Genomic DNA, 16,909 nt, shown 5'->3' on the forward strand with positions numbered 1-16,909 from the left:
CGCGACATTGCAATATGAGAAGCACGTTCATCCTGCGGCAGCTAAAACATTGAAGCTTCCCTACTCGGCTGGGTACTAAACCGTCGTCATGCATGGACGGTGTGCTTTACTCTCATACGCACCCGGTCTGCATGCCACGCGCTGAGTACCATTTCAGAGGCACATATCAGAGACATGCGTGCAGACCTTCTTAACACGAGCGAGAGGAAGCTTCCGACTAGGGGCTGCCGTCCCGTAACGCAACGCAAACGAGGGAACCCGAGCAAATTATCCTCTACAACCAGAGTAGAGCGACAATAACGCGTAAACAACCTTGAAGAGCGAAGATGCGGCTTACGACAGGTAGGTCATTCGGTTGCAGGTATCCAGGGCCCCGAGTCTGGTCCGCCGGTACGCGTACGAGCAATTAGGCTGTGTCCAACTACCTATGCCATCTCTTCAAGTCTGTGTACGGTAAGCCATGTCCGATGTCCGTGATGTCTTCTGAATGTCTACCTGACCTTCAGGTGAGATCCCTAATTCCCAAACCCTGTCCAGGTACCTACCGGGCTTACTTTGCCCTGGACGCAAACAAGCTCACTTACCTTCACTGTTTAACTCCATCGTTTTGCATTACTAGAGGATTGCCGCAGTACATGTAAACGCTACCCTGCCCTCGAATTCCGCACTATTTAACCTTAACCCTTTTCTTACCTATCCTTTCCTCTATTTTACCCTCTCCCTTATTAAAAAATTATTAAAATCGTAGTTTTAATAGCTTATTAATAAGCTAATATTACTATTTAAAAATAGGTAATTTATACTCGTACGTAAGCGCCGGAAGTCTTATTATTATAAAAATAGTAATAAATATACTAGAGTATTTAAAAGAGCTTTTTAATAAATTTTTAATACTATTTAAAGCTATAATCCTCGAGCTATAAGAAAAAGCTAAAGTGTTATATTAATATAGCCCTATCCGTTTTATTAATATTAATAATAATTTTTTTTATATAAAATATATTATTAATACTTTACGGCCGCGTTATTACGCTTTATAAATCGTACTTAACGTTAATAAAAATTTTAACGTTATTTTTTAGTTCGTTTTTTAGTTTTTTTATTAAAGCTGTTATCGTAAGGTTAGTTTAGTTATTAATATTTTAGTAAATATTTTAACTTAATATACTTAGAAGCTCTTATAGCCCTTAAAAAGAGGTTTTTAAAGGACTTATAATTAAACTTTTTATTTATTATAAATAAAACTATTATAATTAAAGCTATAGTACTAGTTATAAATTTTAATAATAAGTAGTTAATAATATAGTTATCTTTTTTTATAATAAGCTTAAAAAAGTATTTTAATTTAAGTGCTAGGTAGGTACTATACTATTTTATTAAAACTATATTCTTATACTTATGACTTAGAAAGAATTAACTTTCTTCGATAATAAGGTACTTAGCTCACTTACCTTGTATTTGGAGAGCGAGCAGTCAATATCGCAATCTCCCCATCCTCAAGCACAGCCTCAGGGGGACTCCCCAACTGACGTATTGCTCCTACCGCTCGGAGACAACAGGGGTCCCGAAGCCGCCACTGGCAGCCAGGCATTTTTCATGTCAATGGCCGACTCACTGAGAAATAATCAAAAAGCGCAACGGATGAGCAGAAATGCTTGAGAAAAGGGAGCTTCATAAAGGCCTGGTATGTTGTTGCTTCGAGAGGAACGCCCAGGCCTTGGTCTGCGCTCCTTCCGCATCACCTTAGTAAGGGACTCGGGAAACGTGACCTGGACGGGCCCGCGGGTACTCGGAAGGCCGGCCGATATAGATGTACTTTCAAGTACATGTCGCTAGATGATGAGCGGGAAAGCACTTTCGACTACACCAACCACTCCCGAACACCCAAGCACTTAGTCCAGCTCCAGCACTGGCCACCACTTTCATGTAGGTACACCTACTAAGAAGCGGCGTGCGGCGTGCCTGCACAGGAATGGAACTTGTCAAGCGGCGAGCCCAGACCAACAGCGGGCTATCAGATGCTGCTCTACATACGAGAGCCTCCCAGCGAGACATACTCTTCTTGTACTTCTCCTCGTCCGGAGAGATATGCAAATACCAACGAGGCAAGCAACATTGGACGGACAGGCGTCATTTTCAGCGCTTTTTGAGCCAGGCAAGTTTTTTGGCTCCTCACCTTGAGGTCAGAGGCCTCAGAATGGGATAACTTCCCTATCTGTACTTACTTGAGCTTCGTCAGAAGCTCGATCACAGACTAGGATTTTGTCTGGCTGATTAGGGTCTAGCAAACGCCCCACCTACTCACATTCACGTTCTCTCGAGTCCCCAGTCTTCAGTCGCCAGCGCGTTGCACTGCCCACCGCCCACGGTTGATGAGACCCTCCCTCGTTTCGCTCAGGCGATCCTGAATTCCTAGTGCTGGGCACGCGCGACTGACAGCCAACATGGGTCGATCTCTGCTGCCTGTCCCATCATATACTGCGCGTCGTTGCGGGATGCATCATCGACCAACGCCTAGGTCTTTGTCAACTTCATGTCCACGCATAGCTTGAAGCCAAGAACGGCACATGAGTACCGCAGACCGAATACTGCAAAACACAGCTTTCATTACCATCTGCGGGAGGCTACGACTCGAGTCACCACCAGGCCAGCACAAGTTGTTATGGACGTTGCTTGTTCTAATTGGCTTGTCATCGTCGTCATGATATCAGTGTGGTCAGCGTTTCTGCCGCATCCTAACCCAAAGGCAACCCTTGCGGAACCTAACGCAGTCTGGTGTGAGGCTGACAAAGATTCCTATTGTCCTCATTCTCCAACATCGAACACCAACTTATATGACCCGGGAGCAATGCAGGTCTGTTAACCGGTGACAAGTAGACCCGGCTTCTCACTAGCCGGCAGTCGTGTTACCAGCGCTTAGTCGGGCGACTTCTGACCGCCGTTGAGCCACCCACGACGTTGACTTTTCCAGCATATTTCAACAATCTTCATCTTCGTGATAGTAGTCCGTACAAAATATAGCTTACTTCAGCACGCTCCCGACTCAAGTCCCGACGATTTTGGTATCGACTACTGCTTTTACTCAAGAATGCAACCCCCTTCCTTGCTGCATGTCCCATCTGGAAAGAGAAAATCGGCCGGGCGCAACAAAACGAACACCGCGACTTCCCAAACGGTCACTCCCCGACGTGTTGGAGCTTCAACTGAACTTTCGCATTTTGCCTTGAGGTTGGCCAACATCCCTGAACCCATGGACCAACGCCTTCCGCTTTGCGTCTCGAATACTAGGCGTGGCGTAAGGGAGCTCGAGCCTCGAGCGAAGGCTTCCCGAATCCCACCACGCCATTCATCCACGGACCACAGCCGTCGTCTGGCCAGTTACGGTCACGGAGAATTGGTCGTCTTCTGCTCCAATTCTTTGGCTCTTTGATAGGGCTACATCGGCGCGCCGGCACTTCACAGTGTAGTCCTGGCCAGGGCACTAGTCATTGGCTTCACTTGTTGCCCTCTACCATCGCTGGGAGTGATTCTTTCACTACTACATACTACAGGACATTACGACCTCGAACGCCATGTACAGCGGCGTGGCTTGATGAGGGCAACTGACACATGTCAAGCAAACACCACCACGATGGGTTAGGGCTTCCCTCGTAGACCAGAGAAAGCCTGGTCCTGTCTTAGACGCTTACCCTCGATGATGTTCCCGAGACAGGGAAGATGCCTTTAAGTGTATCGTCGCCTGGAAACAGGACCAGGCGCTGGCACGAGTGTGGTTGCTTGATCTGCATCCAACGAAAAAAAGAAGGTGCCCGCGCTCTACCCACAGAGGGCCGACTGCAGATGTGCGTCCCCCCTGGCGAATAGACTCGCAGAAGACGGTTACTACGCCCGCTCGAATGTGCGTTGGTTCCTGGTGCCGCCCAACGTTAGCACTGGAAAAGCACCTGATCAGTTATGATGAGAGGTCGGACTGGGCCCCTTTCAACGCCGATATGCAACGCGAACCCGGCCTTGACCAAACCACCAAACTAGCCGCCGTTCTCGCCGTCTAGCCTGGAGAAGGGGACATGTCGATCGATGATCCTGGAATGAACGTTTCAACCTCGAACTGTTCCTCCACACACCGGCACTCGGACCAAGAAAAATAAGTGCAACGACGAGCCATGCTGGTGTTCTCTGGGGGCGTCCTGGGAGCCAACCTGGCTGGCGAAATATGACTGACAAACCTTCTCTGGACGAGGCGCGCTGGTCTACGGTCACACACGTTTTTCTTTGCACCTATCCATGCGGAGCGAGCAGTACCCTGATGCAAGGGCTACGACGCTGAACACGTTCGTGTGCCGGACCCGCCGGAAGACGCATGTTGGGCAATGGGCCGTGGTTTAGAGTGTGCATCGGTAGTGTTGACCCCTCCCATGGATGATGTTTCCCTTTCTTTCCCCTGCCACCTTCTGAAGCGTCCCTCGCTATCAGTTTATCAAAGCAGCTAATCAAACAAAACCGGCTTTTGCTGGGTCGTCTATCTATGTTTGACCAACAGCACTTTGCGAGAAAAGAGGAAGAGACGGACGGCAGAATTTTAGACTTTGTCAGATCCGCTCACTAGAAGATCTCTGACCAACCCAACTTTGGCACGAAAGGGAATATGCCTCAGTCTCGCATATAGCGGAATCCACTCTCCATGCTTCGGTTGACTTTTTTTTTTTTTTTTTTCAATCTTTCGCAGTACGGATACAGTATTCCTTTTCTCCATGTACAGTCATCACCAGTGTTGCTTCTGCGGATACAGATCTTCGTTGAGCCCCCCACCCCCCACCCACATATAACACGAACTTGAAGCGCGGGAAACCCGACAGGTATTACTCTGAGCGTGGTTCGCAATGACTTCATAGAAACCCCGCTGGGCGTTGTTTCTTCTCCGTGGTGTTGCTATATCCCCTTAGGTAAAAAAGCAACTGGAGTCCTACTTGACGGGTCCTAAGTCCGCTTCTTTATGTACCGAATTGTGCCTCTCCCTTCGAGCCTACCTAAAAGGATAGCTCTCATGCTGACCATCACTTTTTGTGTCCTGACTTGAGCGAACGGACACAATAGCCCGGGTGCTGAGAGCGGAAACATAATCACAAGGGACAAGCAAGAGCAAGGACGAGGCAAATTGGAAAACGGAAAGAAATCTACAGACGACGCTCCGAGAGCCCCAAAGTCCGTGCTCGTTTGTGCAAAGTCCATCCTTTTTCTACAATACCTTTCCATTGCCTGGGGAAACTCAATCGTTGTAGTGTCGTCCTTTCTTTCACCTTTCTCACGAGGCAAAGGATAAACTTCTTCACGATTTGGGTTTATTCGCCGAGACCTAGTCACTTATGCGACGCTGTCTCGTGTTTTCTAGATAGTTTCCTTCTTGGATCTCTACCTCGCTCATTCTTCCCAAAGGTCTCGTACAGACATTTTCATCTTGTTCCACACTGGGCAAATCACCGGAAGATGAAAGACATAGACTGAATGACTGCAATTGGATTTTGCTGATTATAGAACGTACACGCAGTGCTGCTAATTACCGCTAGTGACTAGGTATTCACCACCATTCCCCTCCATCCGGTTGTTCTTTGCCGAAACTCCGTCCCATCAATAAAGACTTTTAACCCTTCCCCCCTAAGAAGAGTTCCGAAGGCTGTTTCCCAGCTTTCCCCGACGCCTGTAATCCGCCAATTCCGATACCGCATAATAAAGCCTGTCTCATATCGAGACCAAAAGCTCGACGTTCTTCATCGATAGACTGGGCGAGGAGCCTCGTCGGTGTAGTACACGGGCCGATCAATGTATGACACTTCCGGCTCGCCCCGTGCGGGGGCCGGCTGTCCGTAGTAAGGCTGCTGCTCCACCGGCCTGGCACTATACTCCCGCCGCAGCACCTGAGGCTCGGCAGGCCGCACGCTGTAGGACCGAGGTCCAGGGTGAACCATCTCCCGACGGGGGTCGGGGTGCATGGGTGCCGAAGCGTAGTCCTGGATGGGAATCTGCTCCGGCCTCACACTTTGGACTCTTCCATACTCTCGCGGAAGCTCATAGCGTACCGCCGTCTCCGCAGGGCGGGCTGTTGTCGCCCGCATCATATACTCTCTTGGAGCCTCCTCAATAATCCTCCGCTGTTCCATATCACCTCTGGCAGGGATAAATTCTTGGCCCGGGGGTGCCATTGGCCTCGTAGAATACTCTCGCTGTCTGTAGATTCGTTGAGGGTCTGCAACGTACTCGGGTTGTGTGACGACTCTCCTCGGTGCTGCGTACACTGGCGAGGTCCGCTGGTAGAGGACGTCGTCGTCTCGAGGGGGTGGGCCTGGTCGCCTAGACTCTGCTCGAATGGGTGCTCTTTCGTAAATAACCTCGGGCTCGCCAGGTCGCAGTGGTGAGGGCGCAACAGACTGACGGACAACAGTCGATGGTTCGTAGTATCGACGGCCAGTAGCGGGGTCTACCACAACTCTACCGGACGGCGCTTTGGGTGGTCCCATTAGCGGGGATGCCCTCTCTCTCATGATGGGTGAGCGAGATCTTGCGCGATCTGTCATGGGACGAGTGCTCATGCGCGTCACTTCGTAACCATCACGATAGTATCGTGCAGGTTCCCTACCGTAGCGGTCGACACTAGCTGGAGATGTTGCGTACACCTCACTTGGCGCAGCATGAACAGCATAGACACCAGGCGACGGCACATGCCGCACATACTCGGCGCCGCTGATAACGCGAGGCTCCTCAATGTACTCTCTTCCATACCCATAGTCACCAATCGCCGCGGCTTGGCTCGCTGGCCGTGGACGGTACTCTTGCGTATTGTACATGGGCGCAGCACCTTCCTCTCTGTATGATCGAGAAAATTGACGCTCAGGCTGGGCGTAACGAGGCTCCTCGTCACCCTGTCTTCTTTGGCGCTTCTGTGGCCGAATGAAAGACGGCGCATTCATCGGAGACGGCGATCGCGGTTCTGGCTTGATGTAAGGCTCGTCTGGCGCTTGCCTGGCTGCCCTCTTGCCGTTCTTCTTCTTCTTCCCCTTCCGCTTCTCCCCGCTTCTACCCCCTTGCGGCGAGCTATCTGGACTGGAAATAATATTGGGCTCATTGCGTAGTGCTGCAACTTGAGCTGTGGTTCCTTGAGGGATGGTCAAGTCTTGAGCATCCGCTGCTTGACCTCTGGCCATTGCAAGAGGCGAGACATGGGAGGGCTGGGGCGCTAAGGGGGATATGTTGTGGGCGCGAACCTGTATCAAAGGCGAGGGTTGGCGAGCGAGCATAGACTCCCTAAGTTGCTGTTGACCTGCGGCAGGGACAGACCTATCAGCACTGTCGTCAAGGTCCATAACGCCTGACTCCTCAGAACGACTGGTGTTTCCGCTCCCACCTCCTGATGTAGACAACCCCGTATTATCACCCATATCCATTCTTTGCGTCGTTCCTACCGACGGGTATCGCGAAAATTCGGGTGCGGCATCGGGTCTGCTTGGAACTGGTCGAGACTGGGAGGGATTGGAGCTCAAGGCTTGGCCCTGTGGCTGATGAGTAGCAGAGGCATGGAGTCTTGAGGACTGCAGACCAGCTTGGGTCTTCTGCTTTGCTTGTACTTGCGCCTGATCTTCGAATGGCTGGCCTGTGGTGGAAGCCTTCTGTGTTTGTGCCGTGACTTCGGCATCGTTACCGCCGCGTGAACTGCGGTGTGAGGAATCTGGCGAATTGACTTGGGAAGAATAGTAAGAGTTCTCATCAACGGAGTCACTTGCAGCTGAAATGTTAGCAGCAGCCAGTGTAGCATTGACAGACGAAGGAGCAGCAGCTTGGACCAGAGTCAGAGCCTTGGACAGGACGTCGGAGAGGTCAAAGTCGGCCAGAGGCTCCGACTGCGCCGAGGCCTTCATAGAAGCCCGACGTTGATCGACCTCGTCGCGAAGTGCCCGTTCAAGGCGTTGCCTCTGGAGCTGTATCTCGGCCTTGATGAGATCATCAGACTTTTGAAGAAAAATAGGATTGATCTCGGTTTTGCCAGAGCCAACGAACGGTCTTGCAGGCAGGTTCGCATTAGCAGGGGGCGGGTTTCCTAAACCAGGAAGAGAAGCTTGTGGCGTGTTGGTCGCGAACGACTGCAGATTCCCAGCTTGATAAACCTGCGCTGTGCTTCCATTCGTCTCTTTTGCTGGTGTAGAAGGGTTTGATGAAGATGCTATGGCAGGAGTCGATGTTTGGCTCGCCAACTGGGCTGGCACTTTGATCTTGGAATGCGAGCCAGCAAGAATGGCATCGCGAAACTGCACGATTTTCTCGTACTGTTGTATCTGGTGTAGCTCATCTCTTGAAAGACCCGAAAAAGTCCCATTTGCCAACGGCGGTAGTGATGCGAGCTGGCCTTGAGCCATGGCGAAATGCAATTTGCGCAAGAAAATCCTCCGCAGTCAAGCAAGAAAGCGCGAAAAGAAAGGAATTCAAGAAGACAAACAGAACTACCAATATCGTGAGAATCAGCACTGTTGACTATACCCGAAGCGTAGCAGACTAAAGCGCAGTAATTTCTGCAGTGTCGTAGAAGATGAAGAAAAGGCGTCGTGCCGCTGGTGGATGTTGAGAGGAAAAGGAATGGGTCGTGGGCCATCTGTAGTGGTTTCTTTCTGAACTTTTCCTACAAGGATAAATCCTTATAAGAATCTTGCGGATCAGTTGTGGGCCTGGATGGGTGATTCAGGCTTGGGTGGGTCATGCAGCTAAGCGAGTATGTCACCAGCTTCCCAGCCTCGGCGTATTTTGGTCATAGTCACCACTAATGTTTTCGCGCCAAGGTCCCCGACAGCCGGAAACAGCTCCCTGTACCTTAGCTTCCTGTAATTACCTCAACAGCGTAACGAGGTACCTATATCGGCGTGAGTCAACAACACTACCTTACATACTGCTGCCAAAATATCGCGAAAAGCCTCAAAAAGCCCCAAGCTGCATTTGTAAGCCAGAAACGGGGTATTCCAACTTTGAGTCCAAGGAAAAGAAACATAAGTGTCAAACTCCAGACCAACGTGGTTTCGCTTGCTTCATGCCGATCAGACTCCCACCAAACATACCTCGAAGCTTCTCTTCTTCAGCCCGACTTCGGTCCTTTCCTTCACCAAAGACCCGGCCTTACACAACAAGGCGCGGCATTGAGCATCGCAAGCCCCTTTTGTTTTCACCCTCCATTCTCAGACATACAATAGACGGCGCCTGCTATACGACATCAGCCATGAATACCAGCAAAACCCACACAAATGGAGTGTCAACTTCAAAGCCTGTGCTGTTTTTGTAAGTTGAACCTCACCAATGCGGATAAACATTTTGACTAACAACCGCATAGTGACATTGATAACTGCCTCTACCCGAGGAGTGAGTTCTGGAAGACATTCGGGACGGCATCATCAAGACTGACTCTCACTAGGTTCAAAAGTCCAGGACCACATGGCACAGCTAATTGACGAGTACTTCGTAAAGCACCTTTCCCTCCAGTGGGACGATGCCGTGAAATTGCACAAGGAGTATTACACCAACTACGGCCTTGCGATTGAAGGCCTGGTTCGCCACCATGAGATCGACCCTCTAGAATACAACGCCCAGGTCGACGACGCCCTGCCTCTTGAGGATATCCTCAGTCCGAACCCTGAGCTGCGCGAGCTGCTCGAAGATGTCGATAAGAGCAAGTGTACCATGTGGCTCCTCACCAACGCCTACGTAAACCACGCTAAGCGCGTGACCAAGCTGCTGGGTATTGACGATCTCTTTGATGGCCTCACTTTCTGCGACTATGGACAGGCACCGCTTGTCTGCAAGCCTGCCAAGGAGATGTACTTGAGGGCTATGCGTGAGGCGGGCGTCGAGAAGATGGAGGATTGCTACTTTGTTGGTATGTTATTATTCGTTCACTGACAAAGGATCCGACGCTGAACATCTGCCATAGACGACTCTTACCTGAACTGCCAAAAGGCCCAGGGCTATGGGTGGAACGTAGCCCATCTCGTCGAGGAGGATCTCCCTGTGCCGAAGACGCCTGCATCCGCTCATCAGATCCGTCACCTCAGGGAGCTGCGAGACACCTTTCCTCAATTCTTCAAGTCCAAGAACGCTTAGACTATTATAACCTTGGACAATGATTGAACGACAGTGGACGGAAATGAATAGAGGGGGAAGGAGGATATAAGCCAGAGAGATAAAAAGGCTCGGAAACACATTTTTTGTGTTGGATTGGGTATCGCTAATTCATAGATATCCTTAAACTTGAATACCCCCCGTTTGACCCATTTTCAACGCCCAAAACACCCCAAATGCAATGCTGTCCAGGTGATCGATGTGATGGTTCATGGCCGTCGAACACTTCTAATCACTTCATCAAGCTTCGCCAGAATCTGGTCCTTCTCTCGTATCGCATCCTGCCTCTGACTCTCTGCGACCTTGAGCTCATCTTCCAGCTCCTGAATATAGCGCTCCTGGTCGGCTTCGCTACTGTCCAAACCCGGCAGGCTGGAAATAAGGACCTCGATTTGTTGTTCCTTGATGATGAGGTCGCGCGACAGCTCAGCTAGGCCGTCCTTGAATTCGTCTGCGGGGAGAGGATCGACTGCGAGCGAGCTTGTTTAGCATTTGTCCTTCGTGCTGGGACCTATCATGATAGAATAACCTACCTTCTTTCTGTTCCGGATCCTGTTTGACCTCTCTAATTTTATCGTTGGGTCCGAGCAGCTCGAGATCGTGGCGCCGGTGGACGAAGTGGAAGCTTGCGACGAATTGCTGGGCAAGCTGTCGACAGAAGTTAGTATTTGCCAAAGGAGCGGATGGGAGATGGGAAATAAAGATCAACATACCTGGTCCACAGCGTCTTGCAATTGAGTAAGTCTGTCGCCCATGGCACCGGTAACGCAGTAAGTTCGTGCGATGTGGTGGGTTGTAGTGCTGAAGTTAACAGTGACAAACAACCTTGGAGGTTGTGAATGCGACGCGGGAGGTTGTTCTGCGGGCCAGCTGCTAAGGTATGCACCTAGGCGTGAACGCACTGGCCAGCCCAGGGTCGCATGCCTGCTGCGGTACGTACCTTTTTCAACTGTTGCGAACCTCTTGATCTGAGTGTACTTAATTGAGAACAACAGGAAAGATTCCTTCAACACTCGCAATATGCGAACCTACCTACCAATTCCATGAAATCCTGACACTGGGTTCAAAAATTCCAAGAGCATGCAAGCTCTACTACGCTCATTACCTCGGCATTTGTCTCGCCATAATCGACTTGCTATCTCATCAATCCTGTCAGCTCCCCTATCGACATGTCCATCATTAAGAAAACGACAAGAGAAGGGTCTGGAGTTGCTATACCCTGACGCTCCATCAACAAACCATCATGATATGACATCCTTCCTTGCGTACGCAAACCGTACTGGACTCGATGTGGCATCAACAGTCTACGTCGGAACCCACTACGAGTACACAGTCTCCTCGGCACTCGCCCAATTCGGCATCCACGCTATTCGTGTAGGCGGAGCATCCGACCAGGGCATCGACCTCCTCGGCACCTGGAGTCTTCCCTCCCGGGCCGAGAATCTGAAGGTCATCATTCAGTGTAAAGGAGGTGCCCAACGCGTCGGCCCTTCGATAGTTAGGGAATTGGAAGGTTCCTTCATCGGCGCCCCGGTGGGTTGGCGTGGCGAAGGAGTCATTGCCTTCCTGGTCAGCGAGAAGCCAGCAAGCAAGGGCGTGCGAGAGTCTCTGGGACGGAGCCGCTGGCCCATGGGATTCATCTCGTGCTCCAGGGAGGGGTCAGTGCAGCAGATGCTCTGGAATCAACGGGCTGACGAGGAGGGTCTGCGAGGTATTGGGGTGACGATGCGCCATACCGAGAACGGAGAGGGCGAGTCGCAGATTGTCTTGACACACAACGGAAAGCGAATCCCCCAAGCTTCCGAAGCAAAAATTTCCGAGGGTGACTGAAGTCTCGGTTCAACTATTGAGCATTCAACTTTAGACGCTAAGCCAGCGAGATACACCGCGCAGGGGTGGGTAAATCCGCTGGAAGGCACTTGTCGGGAATCAACACGGACACTAGAGTACCATACTTCTTCGTTTGAGACGAAGAGTCAAGTGGCCATGTACTGGGGCTCTAGCAATGTTGCATTGCGGACAAATACTTAGTTTCATCTTATATTGCACAGCAGAAAACGGCCTGGTACTGCACAATACCGTATATTCCGATATGCTGGGTCATCATCTCTGACTGAAACAGGATCACGACGCTGAGAGGCATTTGAGATATCTCTAGAAGCCGTGATGGAGGAAGCATTTGAATGCAGGGAGGCATAGTGGCGGTTGCCAGACAGCACATGGCCCTAGGGCTGTAATCAGTTCGCATATAGGAAGTCTGTCTCTCTCTACCTAACTATGCTCATAGAATACCGAGGTCATCGAAGCTACCATAACATCATTCTCATTCCACATCACCCTCAGTCACCAAGGCTTAAGTCCTTGCCCGCCAGATCTCACTTGGCTTCTATCACCCCTTCTTCGACAACGAACCTAGCACCTTCATTCCCGCCACAAAAACTCACTATCGTCTTGTCGGCCCGAGACTCCAATTCCTCGAGTTGTATAACAGGTATTGATTGGCTGCTGTGTCGATTCTCGTTTCTCTCATTCGAGCTTTGTTCCTCCGATATGTTGTAAAATAGCAGAGGTAGGATTGACGACTTCCAGATGGGTTGCCTCCCACTGTCTCGGCAACTCTGAACATACGCGGCCACGAGCAGGGCTGATGTCAAGGCCAGAAGAGCTGCAGGGTAAAGTAGCCACCATCCCTCAAACCTTACACAAATCGAGGTTTGATTGCAGATTCCCTCCTTATAGCTGTTTGATGTATCCGTCTCCGAAAAAGTCAGTCCATTCTGACGCATTCGATTCGTAATGGCGATAGACATGTTGTCGTGAGCAGCCGCAAGGCTGTCAAATGTGGCCATCCCTCCACTGTAGAGAGCGTCAAGCCACCAACCTGTTTCGCATTGTAGCTGACTGGAGTTTCCGATTCCATTGACGGCTTCAGGAGATGTTGGTCCATTTTCGGTGACGTCGTAGAGTTTGCAATGTCCTCTCAGTTTGTCCTCGAAGAATAATCTAATACCATGGAACTCGCGGTAGTCCATGGCTCTGACACACTGAGGCGGAGCCTCCTTTGTAACTCCATCTGAGATCCACGAGGTCCAAGGTAGGCCATGTCTAGGGGCGTCTGTAATGTTGGACACGCCGTACGATTTGTTGTCAATAATGCAAGGCTGGATCACTGAAGCGTAACTAATGCCGCTCGACGTTTTAGACAATGGCTCCGTCGATATTAATTGCTCATTTAGGGTACCATTCGTGACATTTCCATTGTAATGACGGAGACAAGGATAGAGACTGCAGTTGGCAGCCACAATATCAAGGTCAGAGCTGAGTCTCGGCATATTCTTATAGTCATGCTTGCAGTATCGATCGGCCGGGGCATCTGGGTTACGCTGCGCAACGCAACCTGCCACCGAGAGCGTTAGGAAGGACGTGACGATAGGGTTTTCATGGGTGTGATCAATGACTGTTGTTGCATTGAACAATTCCGGTTCAACGCCAGTGTTGATGGAGAAATTCGAATCCTTGTGGAAGCGATAAATGTTACGATATCGGCCGAACAATTTTGTCTTTGAGTCTTCAAACTCTAACAAGTCGGACTTCACGTCGGTACACTTGCTGCAAACCCCGACGGACGAGTGCGTGACTCCCGAAACGTTTTGGAACACACAGTTACCCGACTCGCACTCGAATAGCTGAGAGCTGTCGGGAGGTATACCGAGTAAGCCGTTGATAATGGCGGTACTCATCTTCGCGTTGGTATCTGCTCCACTGATCATAGAATCATGCCTCGCAACCCGCTCGGCTATTGATATACGAGCAGTGCACTCGGATGAGACCTCGCAGGAATATGTTTTGACAGCTTGCTGAGAGAGAGGGCCAGTGGCGTATGAGGCGATCACAACTAGAGCTCCAAGTAGTGTTGTGTTCCTGTTATAAGTGTTACTGGAAATACCATCTATTTATGAATAAGATTATAGCATACGGCTTGGGGATGGTTACTAGGAACTTCAACGATCCCCAAGCACCTTTGCCAGCATTGTCAAAATGTTCGACATGCCGCAGGGGACGCGGCGCCGCCATCCATAACCACTTAGCTTGTCCAATGACTGAATTCATCAGTATATTTTTCTCTTAAGAATGAGGGAAATATTATCTACCTTGCGACAAAACGAACAGCATCGCGGCTCTCAGGAGCGTGGTCAATATGGCAACAAGTGTGTTAATACTTACACTGTATGCCCAAGCCGGCTGCGGTTTCCCATTGCTGAACACTAAGAGAATGACCATAACAACAAAGGCGAAAACAGAAGTCAAGAGTGCCGTAAACTCGAGGTTCCATTGTTTCAAGGTTGACACTCTGCCGAGGGGCTGATGAAGTAGGCCGTTCTTCTCAGCTCGATTGAGATCCCCCTCATCGATGCCCTTGGGACTAGCTGATGAAAGCCCGTTGATTTCATCTCGGGACTCCTCCTCTGAGGGAACAATAGTATAGTCACTTATCGAAGCATCGTTCTGGAAGTTGTCGGGCTGCTGGTTTGATATGATTCTGCCGTGATGCACTTCATCTGTGAACGATACAGACGAAGGTCTGGGAGACGACTCATCTCCAGCGGTATGGGCAGAGTCTTGGTAAGGTGCCATTTCGAGACGTCACAAACATTTCAAGACACTAGAGGTGACGACTGGACTTGATAGAGGGGGCCGAGTCTTTATGTGCGGACGCATCAGAGATGCATATCGTCGATCAGGCTGAGCCCGTGGGGGCCTCAATGACATGCATAAGCTTATGGCTTTTTCGTCCCGTGGCGAGGAGGACTTGGCTGCATGTTGGATTTTTCTGACGATTGGTACGATAAAGCTGCACTGCCCATCTGCGGTACAACAACAGATCTGATTGTGGTTCTCGTGTGGACGACGCAGGCTGGCAAGCTGAGCATGCAATCGCAGCCAGCCTTCTGCCCGCATGACGCCCTACGGCGTTCGCAACCGCTACAGCGGACCTAACAACCATCAGTGGTAAAGGAGTGACTGCGAAAATTCGGTGAAAATCTGGGATATGTCCAGATAAACGGCCTAAATTGAGAGAGACAATCGTCAACTAGGTCTTACCTGAGGGAAATCTGAATCAAATTGCGAATTACCAACGGAAGTGAGTGATCCCCTACTCTTCTATTATAGGTAAGAAGAAGAAGAAGAAGAAGAAGAAGATTGCTTTTAATTAGTTGCTTTAATGGTCTGCCGAGTAAAAGACCTTGTATCGTCTTAGAAGAAAATCACTAATCAACCTAGAAGTCCCAACTTGAATACCCAGCATGGCAGGAACCAGTTACATTCAGATAACCTGTCCTCATACATGTGTATAGAATGCAAGATAATAGAGGCTACATATCAACTCATACAACTGTCGGCATGGAAGCTGCTGGTTCTCGTGTCATGTCAAGACACCCACGGTGCCACCTCTCGTGAACCATTTAACCCCGAGGTTGAGTTCGGGCCCACGTTCTCGGCATACCTCTTCTATACCTTGCGCAGTACCGAGAAGTTGTCCACTTTTCCATTCTTACCTCATTGACTGTACGGGTGATGGATTCTGGCTCTATCCAGTCTCAACCACACATCTATAACACTCAAGAAAACGGCCCCCCTTCGCCTTTCGTCGACTCTAGAATTCTCGAGTCCACCACTACGATAATGAGCAGGCTCGGAAAACCTCATGTGACCCTTGAGCTGGAATCTAAATGGACAAACCGGCAAATAGCATGCGCAGCGGGCGTCCTGGGTACGGACACTTGTGTCACACGGGATGTCTAGCCCTCGATACTGATAGAGGTAAGAGTGCCTAAGGGTGCCGAGTAGATACATATTAGACAACAGACCATGAGACATATTAAAACACATACAGAGCAAACTTATCAACAGATCTACCACACGTTGAAGTCTTCAAGGAGATCCACATACAACGGATTTAAAGATTCAGTTAACGCTGCGCCGGATATGGACTCAAACGACACAACACCTAATACACAGAACCATCTCAACAACACCTCCATCTATCCCATTTTCCCTTCATGTAGTTTAACACTAATCAGCATGATCAGTCGCACATTACACCAACGCAAACGCAAAAGAAAGCCCAGCCGCGCCTGACCTAATGCTCCCAATATCGCGATAGATCCACCCACAGCGGATCCCTCAACCCACCACGGCTCCATCATCACCAAGCAAAACTTCAAAAACATACAACACCAGGTATTCGCTGGTCGTCACCGACCCAACTACTAATCCGGCCCTCACTGGCTTATCTATGGGAGAGCGGACGGGATCCCGAGTTTTCCAGTGGGTATGGTCGTATGTGGTAGAAAGTAAAGGCAGAGTCGCCCATATCGTGAGATGGCGCACAACACCGAGTAGCCGTTCTTCCCCACATCAACACGACACCACACAAGAAATGACAGCTGATAAGAATAATTCACAGAGAGAAAGCTGTTTTGCTTTATTTGTCTTGACTGGAATAGTTTCTTCCTAATACCGTGACTGAGGGAAAGTCGCCAACCGCCACAACTCTCCTCATCTCGCGATGGAGGTTCCCCCCCGCCCAGTCCCACAGCAAAGACCAGAGGTTTAGGGATTGCTCCAACATAGAGAGAGCGTTACTTCAATTTTCAAATAAACCAGAGACAATATGGCTGTGTCAACAGGGCTCCTAGGATTTGCTTTTTGCAATCTAGCTTCGGCGCAGCTTCATCCGCACAGCGATAGGCACTCCGAC

General features: G+C 50.0%; 5 protein-coding genes across 5 annotated transcripts; 2 read left to right on the forward strand and 3 right to left on the reverse strand.

Moving 5' to 3' along the window:
* Positions 1–5,765: 5,765 nt before the first annotated feature.
* CCOS01_11818 (uncharacterized protein) lies at positions 5,766–8,402 on the reverse strand (the record flags this gene model as incomplete). The annotated part of the gene is made up of 1 exon (XM_060459969.1): positions 5,766–8,402. One exon carries the CDS (start codon positions 8,400–8,402, stop codon positions 5,766–5,768), a length of 2,637 nt encoding a protein of 878 aa, XP_060309800.1.
* Positions 8,403–9,064: 662 nt separating this feature from the next.
* Positions 9,065–10,128, forward strand: CCOS01_11819 (pyrimidine 5'-nucleotidase; the record flags this gene model as incomplete). The annotated part of the gene is made up of 4 exons (XM_060459970.1): positions 9,065–9,309; positions 9,362–9,390; positions 9,443–9,904; positions 9,959–10,128. 4 exons carry the CDS (start codon positions 9,065–9,067, stop codon positions 10,126–10,128), a joined length of 906 nt encoding a protein of 301 aa, XP_060309801.1.
* A 227-nt stretch (positions 10,129–10,355) lies between these two features.
* On the reverse strand, positions 10,356–10,901 carry CCOS01_11820 (RNA polymerase II transcription mediator; the record flags this gene model as incomplete). The annotated part of the gene is made up of 3 exons (XM_060459971.1): positions 10,356–10,615; positions 10,680–10,794; positions 10,860–10,901. The coding sequence occupies 3 exons, from the start codon at positions 10,899–10,901 to the stop codon at positions 10,356–10,358; spliced, it is 417 nt and encodes a 138-aa protein (XP_060309802.1).
* A 493-nt stretch (positions 10,902–11,394) lies between these two features.
* CCOS01_11821 (uncharacterized protein) lies at positions 11,395–11,976 on the forward strand (the record flags this gene model as incomplete). Its single annotated transcript, XM_060459972.1, has 1 exon — positions 11,395–11,976. The coding sequence occupies one exon, from the start codon at positions 11,395–11,397 to the stop codon at positions 11,974–11,976; it is 582 nt and encodes a 193-aa protein (XP_060309803.1).
* Positions 11,977–12,796: 820 nt separating this feature from the next.
* On the reverse strand, positions 12,797–14,781 carry CCOS01_11822 (uncharacterized protein; the record flags this gene model as incomplete). The annotated part of the gene is made up of 4 exons (XM_060459973.1): positions 12,797–12,843; positions 12,929–14,067; positions 14,123–14,246; positions 14,298–14,781. 4 exons carry the CDS (start codon positions 14,779–14,781, stop codon positions 12,797–12,799), a joined length of 1,794 nt encoding a protein of 597 aa, XP_060309804.1.
* Positions 14,782–16,909: the final 2,128 nt, after the last annotated feature.

This window comes from Colletotrichum costaricense, assembly GCF_030867565.1.
Source record: "Colletotrichum costaricense strain IMI 309622 chromosome Unknown Scaffold_13.1, whole genome shotgun sequence".
Classification (NCBI taxonomy): Eukaryota; Fungi; Ascomycota; class Sordariomycetes; order Glomerellales; family Glomerellaceae; genus Colletotrichum; species Colletotrichum costaricense.